This window comes from Marmota flaviventris, chromosome 4 (genome assembly GCF_047511675.1).
Source record: "Marmota flaviventris isolate mMarFla1 chromosome 4, mMarFla1.hap1, whole genome shotgun sequence".
Lineage (NCBI taxonomy): Eukaryota > Metazoa > Chordata > Mammalia > Rodentia > Sciuridae > Marmota > Marmota flaviventris.
Genome location: NC_092501.1, coordinates 30495510 through 30507669, shown reverse-complemented (window position 1 = coordinate 30507669; position 12160 = coordinate 30495510). Strand labels below are relative to the sequence as shown.

General features: G+C 33.4%; 1 protein-coding gene across 15 annotated transcripts in view; it reads left to right on the top strand.

The window, feature by feature from the left end:
• Lcor (ligand dependent nuclear receptor corepressor) overlaps positions 1 to 12160 on the top strand; it is a 143393-nt gene that overhangs the window by 56375 nt on the left and 74858 nt on the right. For 13 of the 15 annotated variants that reach the window (XM_071611030.1, XM_071611029.1, XM_071611028.1 and 10 more), the window contains one exon: positions 1877 to 1956. In XM_071611030.1, coding sequence (XP_071467131.1) covers positions 1877 to 1956 — 80 coding nt within the window. Of the gene's footprint in view, positions 1 to 1339; positions 1406 to 1876; positions 1957 to 12160 lie in introns of all 15 variants that reach the window. The other 2 variants (XM_071611032.1, XM_071611037.1) reach the window with 1 other exon arrangement.

Genomic DNA, 12160 nt, shown 5'->3' with positions numbered 1-12160 from the left:
GCTTACAATGTTATTTTTATAGCCAGATGAACAAGATACTGTTTCTAGGGATCATCTTGTGTACCCCCTTAATCTTTCAAGTACTTTATTGTTTTATATTTAATATGTTGTGTTTGTGGTAAAGAAATGGCTTATATGTTTGAGCCTCAAAAATGTCCAGTAGCCTATATATTATTAGTGATTCCTTTATCCTAAATATAAAAGTGCTCTTTAACAATTTTAAAAAATTACAAGGCTTCAGATGATAATGGATTATCTGACAAAATACACCATTCCTGAAAATACTAGGAATTAATTTAACTCTTTTTATATTAATTACAATAGAATATCTGTGTATTTCAAAAGTATTATGTACACCAAATGTGCAAGACATACTAATTCTCTTTAAAGGTCATGGTTAGTGTGCATATGGATTCATGTAATAAGTATTTGAGCCCACAGTGAGGTCTTTGACACATAGTTTGGGAACCAGTGCTTAGAGCTTTATTCCTGGTATATTGTATAAAGCTATAATCTAATTCCCTTCCATTTAGTCTCTTCATTCTTTCTTTAACAATCCAGAAAAATTAGCAAGATGTTTTCATTAAATAGACCAGCAAAATTTGTGTAATAAAGTTAGAAAAACTGCTTATTTTTTAATTTTCTATTTTATTCATGATGTAGAAGGATATGAGAGTTTTAAATATTTGTGTACAGGTATATTTGAATTTTTTTCTCCTCTTTTTTGTATATATAATTAGTGATTTTTATCTTTGTAAAGGAACTAAAAAATAGTTTCACCTTGTTGGCAATATGAAATTTGGAGTTCTTTTTTCTAAAAGATTGTGTGTGCATATGAGAAAGAGAGAAAGTTGTTCTCAGTGAGGATTTTCATTTAAGAAACTATTAACTTGAAAAAGTCTATGATCTCAATTGGTATTCAGAAAAATAATAATGTTCTAGGGTATTCTAGAACATTGTGGAAGTTCTCAAATACTTTTACTCTTCAGTGAGAAAGTTGCCCTTTAAAATGGAGCTTGAGAGTTAATGTAAAAATTTTGTAGAACAAGCAAGAGAAACTCAGTTTCCATTCTTCCATTAATTATTTCTGGTGTCTTTTTTCTTTCTTGATTGTGCCCTGAATTTTTGTTGATTATTAATCATTAACAAATGCAAATGCTCCTTCTACATTTGTCATTGACACTTTTTCTTTAGCATCCCTTCAATAATAATAATCTGGGATCCTTGAGAACTGGAGAAAACATCATCATTTTTCTTGTAACCAATCAGTATTACCATAGTGGATATTATATTATTGTGATGATGGATTCTTTTTTTTTTTTTTTTAAATCCTTTTTAGGGTTTGAAAGTATTCTTGAAGGGCTGTTTGGACCTGCATTATTAAAAGATCTCAGTTTATTTAAAGGTATTCAAAATATTTTTGGTATTTCAGATTATTCCTGGTGACAAATATGGTACCTTGGTAATTTAAGCTTTATGTCTCATCATTTTTATTTGCAGTTTTATGAGGGTTAAAGCTATCTTCATGTAAGCTTTGTGTGTGGGGGGGTGGGGGCGTGTGTTTAGTTGATATTGTTAATATATGCATGATTAGCACATACCAGTGAGCAGTTAGGTGAAGAATTTTGAGTTAAGAATTTTAAGACTTAGCTGTTGGTATAGTTCATTACCCTGTACCCAGTTTTCAGTGGTAGAGAACATTCTTAGATGTATATAGAAGGCTCTGGGTTTAAAAATTTAAGATAAAAGAATTTGAAGACATAAGAAGCATGTCTACTCTTAGTGAAGATTTTGTTAAACAGTGTTTTTGAAATTAATTTATTTTCTTAAAAATTCAACTTTATGATTATTAATTTGTCATTCATTTTATTTTTAGAGTGTGAACCTGAAGGCATTTCTGATTGGACTTTTGATGAAAATTGTCTGTTCTGTTGCTTGAGAAGAGATAAAGTAAAGGTAACCAAGAAGTTTGTGAAACTTGTGTAAAATATTTTAAAGTTTCTTAAAAAAAAAAACAAACAAACAAAAAAAACTTATCACTTTGTTAGAGGATTTATAGGAAAGAGAAAGTGTTTAAAGGGTTTTTGATAGTAACTTTGCATTTTAAACTGTTTCTTGTCTGTTGGTTATCCTTCTGAGAAATCTGTATCCCAGGATGCATTTATTTATATAGTTCATTAGGCAGAATAATTAAGTTTATCCTGATATGAAGTTATATGACAATTCAAGAAATGGGATTCACTTTTAGTACCAAAAAACCAGTAACATAGATCTTGATCAAGTATTTAATAATTCATATATTTATGATATACTGTGGTTTATACCTTAAAGTAAGATTCTTTTTGGGTCATGAATGCTGTTTGTATTCAGTTGTAGAAATTAGCTGAACTTTTGTGTTTTTATCATTGTATTGCTTTGTGTCAAACAGGCTTTTGGTTTGGAAATATTTCAGTTATTGAAACTGTTGATAATGATTTACTGTCTTGTATTTTTTTTTCATGCTACTTACCCCCCCCTTTTAAATTTTTTTGTAGTTATAGATGAACAGCATGCCTTTATTTGTTTATTTTTATTCAGTGCTAAGGATTGAACCCAGTGCCTCATATGTGCTAGGCAAGCACTCTGTCACTGAGCTACAACCCCAGCCCTGTGTTTCCTATTTTAAAGCCAAGGAAACATTTTGAGTCTTCCTCCTTCTGTGTACACTGAATTTAAATCCTTGACCAGGTTCTCTCAGTTTCTCCCTCTAATGAATTTCCTTCTTTTTCATTTCTACAGTGAAATTACTGTGAAACAGTAATAACCATAGTTCAGACACCAGTCACTATTTCTGGACCACTGAAATAACATGATTGGTCCTTCTCAGTTTTCTTCAGGCTTTTAAATACTACTATTAAGTTAAACTCCTTACCCCCAACCATCACCCCTCAAATAGTGTGGAAGTATTACCCTGTACTCAGTTTTCAGTCACTTTCTCATTGTCTTCTGGATCCACCACCCAATTCTTAGTGTGACTCAGTACCTAGCACAATTCAGTCTGATTTTCTTTCTAGTATTCTATATAATTTCCTTTGAACTAAACTAAAAATCTGAGAAATTTAGTCTGATCATTTGTATTAAACAACATGTTTTTACTAGTCTTTGGACTGTACCATTGAATACTTGTTCTCTCTATCTTGAAAGTCTCTTGCTTTTACTTTAAGCCCTCCCCCGCCCCATATGTAGTATATCTATGCTCTAATGCTGTTTAATCTTTTACTCTGGTTTTGTTGTTTGTTTTGGTTGGTCTTGGTACTGAGGATTGAACTCAGGGGTACTCAGCCACTGAGCCACAATCCCTAGCCCCCTTTTTATATTTTATTTAGAGACAGGGTCTCGCTGAGTTGCTAAGTGCCTCACTAAGTTGCTGAGGCTGGCTTTGAACGAACTTGCAATCCTCCTGCCTCAGCCTCCTAAGCAGCTGGGATTACAAATGTGTGCCATCACACCTAGCTGTTTTGTTTTTTGATGGGATGTTTTGTTTTGTTTCACTACTGAGGATCCAGTCTCAAACAGTTGATCTAAATGCCCAACCTTTTTAAAAATTTTGTTTTGAGGCAGGGTCTATTAAGTTGCCCAGACCAGCCTCCAAACTTGCCTCAATCCTTTTATCTCAATCTCCCGAGTAGCTGGATTGTAGGTGTGCACCAATGTGCCTGGCTTTCATGCCGTTGTTATAAATTTTATACAACTAATTATTTGACATTTAATATTCTGCCTTATTCTGTTCATCCTTTTCTATGTTTGAATTTTGTGTTGTTCCTGGTTACATTTGTCAACTGCTGAAGTCTGGACCATGCCATATGCTTCTTTGTTCCCCTTAGTGTAGTTAACACTGCTTGATTGTTGGCAAGTTGCTTAAAATCTAAAGCCACCAGTTAACAGTTTCTTAATATTATTCTTTTGTGGCATCTTTTTCTTGTCCCCCACCCCCACCCCCCGAATGAAAAAGTTGTGACTCTCTGAAATGGTGTGTTTTCATTGAATTGATGAGGAAGTTTTGAAATTTAATTTCTTTTGAAAGCAACCAGAAAATGAACGATGTTGTTCTGAGTTAAACTACCAATGAAGTTGAAAATCATCATTGTAAACTGTGTGTGTATTATGCGCGTCTTGGCTTTTAATGAGTAAATCATTTAATATGAATTTTGGTAGAGTAAAAGAAAGAGCGATTGTCTTTAACAGGTTAGGATTGAGAAGACAGCCATTCTGTTTGGCAGTTGAGTACAGTATTTCTTGTAATATGATTTGAGAGTTTTCTATTGCTGCATGAGGCTAAAATATTATATGAATATTAGGAGAAAATGCTGAAATAGAAATTTATGGAACATTACAACATTTAACCCCCCCCCCTTTTTATAACTGTTTGAAGTTTTACAGTTTTTAACTACTTTTCTGAGTAGAAAGTATATTTCCAATTGACAACTCAAGAGCTAGTTCCAGAAAACTATTTTTCTTCATTAGATATATACTATTTTTCTTTGTCATTTATTGTTTTCACAGAGACCCATACAGCTATAATGGAGAGTAGGAAAGACCCTATATTGTGTGAATTGTCATGTATATATCTTTTTGTTGTGGGATTCTTTGTACAAATCAGAGCATCTCAACTAAGAAGGATTAGAATCTGGAAATTAAATGTATCCATTGGGATAAAGGTTAAACTTGAAAAGAAAGTAAAAAAACCTTGGAGAAGAAGAAAATATCAGGCTGAGCACAAGTGGAACAACCTCGTAATCCTGGCTAATTGGGGTTGTGAGATAGGAGACTGCCAAGTTTGAGGCCATTGAAGTCCACTTAGTGAGACTCTGTCTAAAATAAAGTTTAAAAAGGGTTGGGGAACATAGCTCAGTGGTACAGCATGAGGCCCTGGTTTCAATTCCCAGTACCACAAAATAAAAATAAAAAGCAGATGTGGGGGTGGGGTGGAAAGGGAAATATCTGGAAAGTGTGGTAATAACCAATAGATGGCAGTATTGAGCATGATATTGGAATCCTGAGTTTCAGGTTGGCATGATGACATAATTTAGGTAGTGTTTGGAAAAGCAGTTAGAAATAATGGTCTGATATTTGAGTAGGAGATGGAAGTTTTGTGTATTTTTTAGTTAATTGGATTTTCAGTGAATACTGAGGCTGTTAGAATGAGTAAAATAAATACATGTGTTTTCTTCATAAAACATGTAGGTGAAAGATACAAAATAGTCTGCAGAGATTGTCTAAAGATTAGAGTAGTCTCCCTTATTTGGGGGGTGTGCATTCCAAGAACTCCTCCCCATTAGATGCCTGAAACCATTAATATATATCTAGATATATTAGTATTAAACCATATATATCTAGATATATCTATATAGATAGTGTATTTTCATTGAATTGATGAGGAAGTTTTGAAATTTAATTTGGTTTGAAAGCAACCAGAAATTGCACGATGTTGTTCTGAGTTTATATATATATATATATATATATATATATATATATATATATATATATATATATATTAACTATCACAGTAAATAATTGTAAATGTTGTTTTTATAATACTAGTTTTTCATCATACAGTAATTTTAGCATCTATTGATAAATATTGCCTTATAAAATATTACTGTGATTATGTGACAGTTAATGTGTGTATACACACACAACACATTGTGCAGTAAAACAGTTGTGGCATACTTTAAGATCCTACAAAGGTTAGAGATATAATTTGTAAGGGGAAAGCAGCTAACATTTCATGAACATCTATTTTGTGCCAGTTACCTTTATGTGTTACCATTTAATCTTCAAAACAACTTATAATGAAGTGGTTAAAGGTATCCCAGTTTTATAAATAAAGAAGTGTAGGGCTGGGGTTGTGGCTCAGTGGTAGAGTGTGTGCCTTGCATGTGTCAGGCACTGGGTTTGATCCTCAGCACCACATAAAAATAAATAAAGGCATTGTGTCCATCTACAACTAAAAAAAAAAAATTAAAAAAAAAATGGGAAAGGTCAGGAAGTGAGATTGTTATAGGTAGAATCACATAGCTGGGATTTTATTTGTTTTTAAGAGTTCATACAGTTTAATAGCAACAGTAGGGACAGGATTGGGGGAAGTGGAAAGCAAGGTAAAACAGGATTTGGCATTACTTAGGTGGACAGAGGGAGAGAATATGAAAGTAACTGAGCTTGACCATATTAAAAGGTCCAGTCTTAGCTGTGTTAGAAATCTGTGTTTGCTTCACTGACTGACTGCCTGACTTGTTTGGTTGCATCTTTCCTTCTAATTGGGCAAAATGTAGGTACCCGATAGAATATAATAGGTGAGGGACTAAGAAGTTGGAAAGCTTCATAAACTTGGCAAAGTATAATGTTAATAGCTGTTTTGAGTGCTTCCACATGCCAAGTATATGTTCACAGTTCTCTTTTTTTATTACCTAGTCATCAGGGTTTTAAACTTTTTTGGCTTCTTTTAAAAATAGTAGTAGGCTTCTAAAGAAGTTGCAAAAATCATACAATAAATTCCTATGTACCCTTTAGCCAGATATCCAAATGTTTTTATGTAACCTCCGTATAATTATAAAAATCAGGAAATTAATATTAATTCAGCACTATTATATGTTCTGCACATCTTTAAAAATTAACCAGTTACTCCAGCAATATCCCTTTTCTGGTCCAGGAGCCAATCTAGAATCACATTTTATATTTTGTTGTCATATCTTCTTTAGCCTGCTATAGTTCTCAGTTTTACTTTGCCTTTCTTAATGTTGATATTTATGATGAATACCGGCAAGTTGGTATGTAGATTTTACCTCTCTGTTTGGTTGTACCCAAGAGTCCTCATGACTGAAATTCAGCTGTACATTTCCAGCAGGAATTCCATAATACTGATATTGTGTTATCCTTAGTACACCATGTCAGAAAGCATGTGAGCATGTTTACTATGATCACTTGGTGAAGGTGTTATCTGTCAGTTTCTGTACTAAAAGATTTTTATTTTCCCTTTTTACTTAATATATTTATGGAGAAATACCATGAAATTTTGTAAATATTCTTTTAGAATACTAGTTTTTCATCATACAGTAATTTTAGCATCCATTGATAAATATTAACCTTATAAAATATTACTGTGATATGTGACAAAATCATGATTTTTTTTAACCTTATTTCCTCAGTTTTTATTAGTTGGCATTCTACTGGAAAGAAGAACTTTGCTTTTTCTTCCCATTTGTGTATTTGTTTTTTAATCTTTCAGTATGAACTGTGGATTCTTATTTTATACTAAAAATTATAATTCAGTACCATCTTTGTGTATTTTGCAGTTCAAATTATTGCAGGCCATTAAGAGCCCTTTCATAGGCTGGAGTTGTATTGTAGCTCAGTGGTAGAGCACTTACCTAGTACGTAAAGCACTGGATTTGATCCTCACCACCACATAAACACAAATAAATAAAATAAAGGTATTATGTTCATCTTCAACTAAAAAATATTTTAAAAGGGAAAAAAAAAGTCCTTTCATGCACTTTTTTTTTTTTTTTTTTTACCTGTTTCTCTCTCTTTTTTTTTTTCTTTCCTCCCCACAACCCCAGCACTTATACACTGTTAGCACCAAAAGATGCCCCGGAGTTATCTATGCCTTCACTGTCCCAGCCCTGGGCTTCTCCAAGGAGCCTACTTCCTTTTAATTGAAGAATTGCATAAAAATGTAAGATGTTGGCATCATGAGTACTCCGGATGTATGTTACTGAAATATACTGCATCTGTATTTTCGGTGTCTGACTATTAAAAACCATTTCATGAAACGGTTACTGATTGCAGATTGTGTTGAAGTGGGTATGATGAGCTGATAACCATAGTAATGAAAGTATGCTGGAAAGATAGAAAAGATAAGAAATTTCTTTTAGTATTTAATGTTCCTAAAAATGGACTCAACTCCAAGTGAATAACCTATTCTTGTGTATGGCTAAAACAGAGAAGAGGTAGCTATTTTAGTGGTACATGGATGATTCCCTAAGGATGATGGGAGAGTAAGATATTATACCAAAACATAAAATTAGTTTATTATAAGGCTTTAGTAGGTTTAGTGTTTTGATTGGCATATCAAAATAAGAAGTTAGGAACTTGAGCTGTGTTTTTGAAGAATGCATAGTTCTGGATAAGCAGAGAGGAGAATGGCTACATTGTGGATAGAGCAGAGCATTTATTTTTAAAAAGTAACCAGTGACCACATACAAACAAAGATGTTGTGACCGCCAAAAACTGAAAAATAAATATTAAAAAAAATTCTCTCTCTCTCCTTGGGAAAAAAAAAAAAGTAACCAGTGACATGGTTGGAGCCAGATTATACATATCCTTCAGTGCCCAGCTAACTCATCAGTCATGTAACTAGATCCTTTTCATGTTTGTTATTATTTCATCATGTTGTGCATGTTTGTACTGAACATTTCATAGTTCTTCTGATTCATGAACATGCTTTAATTAAAGTATCATTTTAATATCTAAATGTTGACTGCTTTTTTAGTACAGTGAAAGTTTATAGTAAGATGCTGGGCATGATGGCACATACTTACAGTTCAGTAGCTTGGGAGGCTGAGACAGGAGGATCACAAGTTCAAAGACAACATTGGCAACTTGGAAAACCTGTTGGTCATTTGGTTGGTTGGTAGGTAGATAGATGGATGGGTAGATAGATAGGGAGTGACTTAAAACTGGGGATGTAGTTTAGTAGGAGAGAACCCCTAGGTTTAGTCCACATAGGGTAGGGGGCAGGTAAGAAAGAGAAGGGGGTTATAGTTCAGTGGCAGAGTGATTTTTTTAGCATGAGAGAAGCTAGGGTTCTAGTCTAAAGCACTAGTGTACACACACACACACACACACAAATATTTATAGTAGCAGTTACTAAATCTAGCTATTTTCTCATTGTATTGAATATATTACTTGGGGCGTATTCCATCCTGCTTGGTGTGGCTTGCCTTTTATATTGTCCCGGAGTACCAAAAATCAGTATGTATTCACGGTACCTATTGTATGCAGGGAACCGTGGAAGAATCCATGTAGTTCCTTTCTACTATGAGAAAGAAGAAACAAATATTAGACAGTTAAGTAATATTTATATATGAGATTTAAGTTGATACAGAGTTAAACAGATACTACTTGGCTAAGGGTACAGCTCAGTGGTAAGAGCACTTGCCTATCATCCTCGGGAACCTGGGTTCAGTCCCCAGCACTGCCAAACCCAAAATAGTAACAACATATTGTACAAATGAGTACATGATTAATGAGTTGCTCAGTTAATTGTACATATCTAAATTGGGACCTCATCTTCTTCAATTTCTAGAACTTTAATATATATTATTTAAAAAAATTTTTTTTGACAAAGTGAATTAATGCCTAGCCCAAAAGCTCCTTTCTTAAATATCAAGAGGGTTTTCTTCTTCCATTCTACAGAGCAAATAGAGTTAGAGAAACCATTAAATGGTAATTAACTCTACTTTGTTCAGTTTTATATGATTAGAGTTAATTAACTGAGTAATTAGCAATTTATTAAATATTTGGTTCTGTAATTGGCCGTAGAGGTTAACAGAAGTCAAAGACCAGATCTGCCTTTGTTTGTGGAATGTTGAGGAGACCATGGATGATTGAAGCAGCTAAACCTGTAGTCCATCAAGAGATTCAACTCATCCTTATTATTCACTCAGCAAAACTCTCATGTACGTAGGAAACTTTGAGAATGGAATCTTCTTCATTTTTATATATAATATTTTAGAAGATACTGGATAATACAAGAAAATATAAATGTTACAGCAGTTAAGAGGTGCAATAGATGATACTGACCGAGTTGCTTAGTCAGGAGGTGAAACACAACTTGTCCTTAAAAGGAGATCTGGCTGGGCACAGTGGCACAAACCTGTAATCACAGCAGCTTTGGAGGCCAGGGCAAAAGGATGGCAAGTTGAAGGCTAGCTTCAGCAACTTAATGAGACCCTATCTCAAAAGGGCTGCGGATATAGCTCAGTGGTCAAATGCTCATGGGTTCAACACCAGGTATTAATAAAATAAAATAGTCTAGAGTGATTGATTTGCTCATTGTTTGTAGAATGTAGGAGGCAATTTATAGTGAGAATTTATTGGAAGCTCTTATAATAATCCTGAAAATGAGCCTGGACTACAATGGTGACAGTGATTATTATGCACAGGCAGAGATGTATGTAGTGAATCTGGAATAAAATATTGCCTGTACTTAATGATTGCATGATTGTATAAATAAGAGATTAGAAAATGACAATTGTTACTGACTCTAGGCTTTGAATCCAAGATGGCTTATGAGAAAGGGAGAAGGTGAGGTCGCCAATTTTATAGAGTAGACAGGGTTGTGTAAATTGAGTACATATACAAGGTCTAGAATGAATACTTATTTGCAGAATTTCAAATACATATAATAATGAGAATATCTAAGGAAGTGAAATTTTTGAGGGGTAAAATACAAAACACCTAGACTCACAGAAGAACTTCATTTTTGGAAGTAGGAAGAAGAAGAATCAGATAGGAAAGAAAATAGAATTATAGAATAAATAAGATACTTGTTTTGCATCAGATATCTTTCAGGAGCCATGCTGTGAAATGACTAGGGGGGTGTATTGTAATGTTTGCTGTACCATTTCATAGAATGAACCTTACATGAATTGAGCAAGTACCCTAAAAAATATTTTGAAAGCATAGTTTCTCAAGACTACTGATTGTGGGAGCCAGACAATAAGTCTGACATAAAGTAGGAGTTGTGGCAGTTAATAGGATATACACTAATAGTATGAAAAGTTGTTAGAGAAAGAAGTGATGATGAAAACAGGAACATAGAAAGAATAAGAAAAGGATTTAGGAGGCACAGGGAGCTTAAATAATATTTATACTCTTGGAAGAAGCCAGAGGAGAGGAAGAAATTAAAGCTATTAAGAAGGAACTGTTTTCAGGAGAAAATTACTGAAGTTAGATAATAAACAAGATCTTGTTTCTTAACAGTGTTGCATTATGTCAGTGTAAAAAATCAGAAAATTGGATAGACATTAAGGTACCTTTCAACTCTAAAATTCTCTGATTCTCTAAAAAAATATATATTTTTTGATATCTTACTTGGAGATTCTTATAATTAATCAGTGCCATGAAAAAATTTAGAATATCCCAAGTCATACACAAAAATTGAATTAGAGTTACTGTAATTTTAAAAAATATTTTTTAGTTGTAGATGGACACAATACTTCAATTTATTTTTATGTGGTGTTAAGGATCAAACACAGTGCCTCACACACTGAGACACTGTACCCCAGCTTAGAGAGTTATTATATTGTTCCTCTGTTTCATTTCAGTGTCTTATATGGAGTCAGTCTGTCATTCCTGCCTGCCTGTGAGTGTAGGTCTCACTTTTTTTCCCCTTCATGAACTGCTATTTGCCCTTTGTGCTTTCTCTTTGTTGTCTCCTCTCTATTATGAGAACTTACATGTATTTGGCTTCTCTTCCTTCATTCCCTATTCTTGTTAGCCATTTGTATATTGTCCCTGGAGAAATGTCTATTCAAGTCCTTTCCCCATTTTTGAATCTAGTTGGTTGTTTGTTCTTGTTGAATTGTAGTTTATGGTGAACATTTGATTTGCAAATATTTTCTCTCATTTCATACATTGATTTTCATTTTGTTAAGAGTATCTTTTGATGCACAGAATGTTTTCATTTTGATAAAATACAAATTGCATTTTTTCTTTTCTTTCCTATGCTTTTGGTGTGCCATATTCAAGAAACCTTTGTCAAATGCAATATCATAAAGCTTTAACCTGTTTTCTTTTAAGAATTCTATAATTTTAGCTGTTAAATTCAGAGTTTTGATTAATTATAGATTAATTTTTATATATAGGGTACATAAGGGCTCAGTTTTGTTCTTGTGCATGTGAATATTCACTTTTCCCAGCATTATCAGTTGAAAAGTGTGTCTTTACCCCAATCTAATGATCTTGTCACCTTTGTTGAAAATATCTATGTGTTTTAGTCAGCTTTTTCATTGCTGTGACCAAAAGATCTGACAAGAACAATTTTAGAGAAGGAAAAGTTTATGTGGCACTTAAGAGTTTCAGAGATATCAGTTGATAGACAGCTGACTCCCTTGTT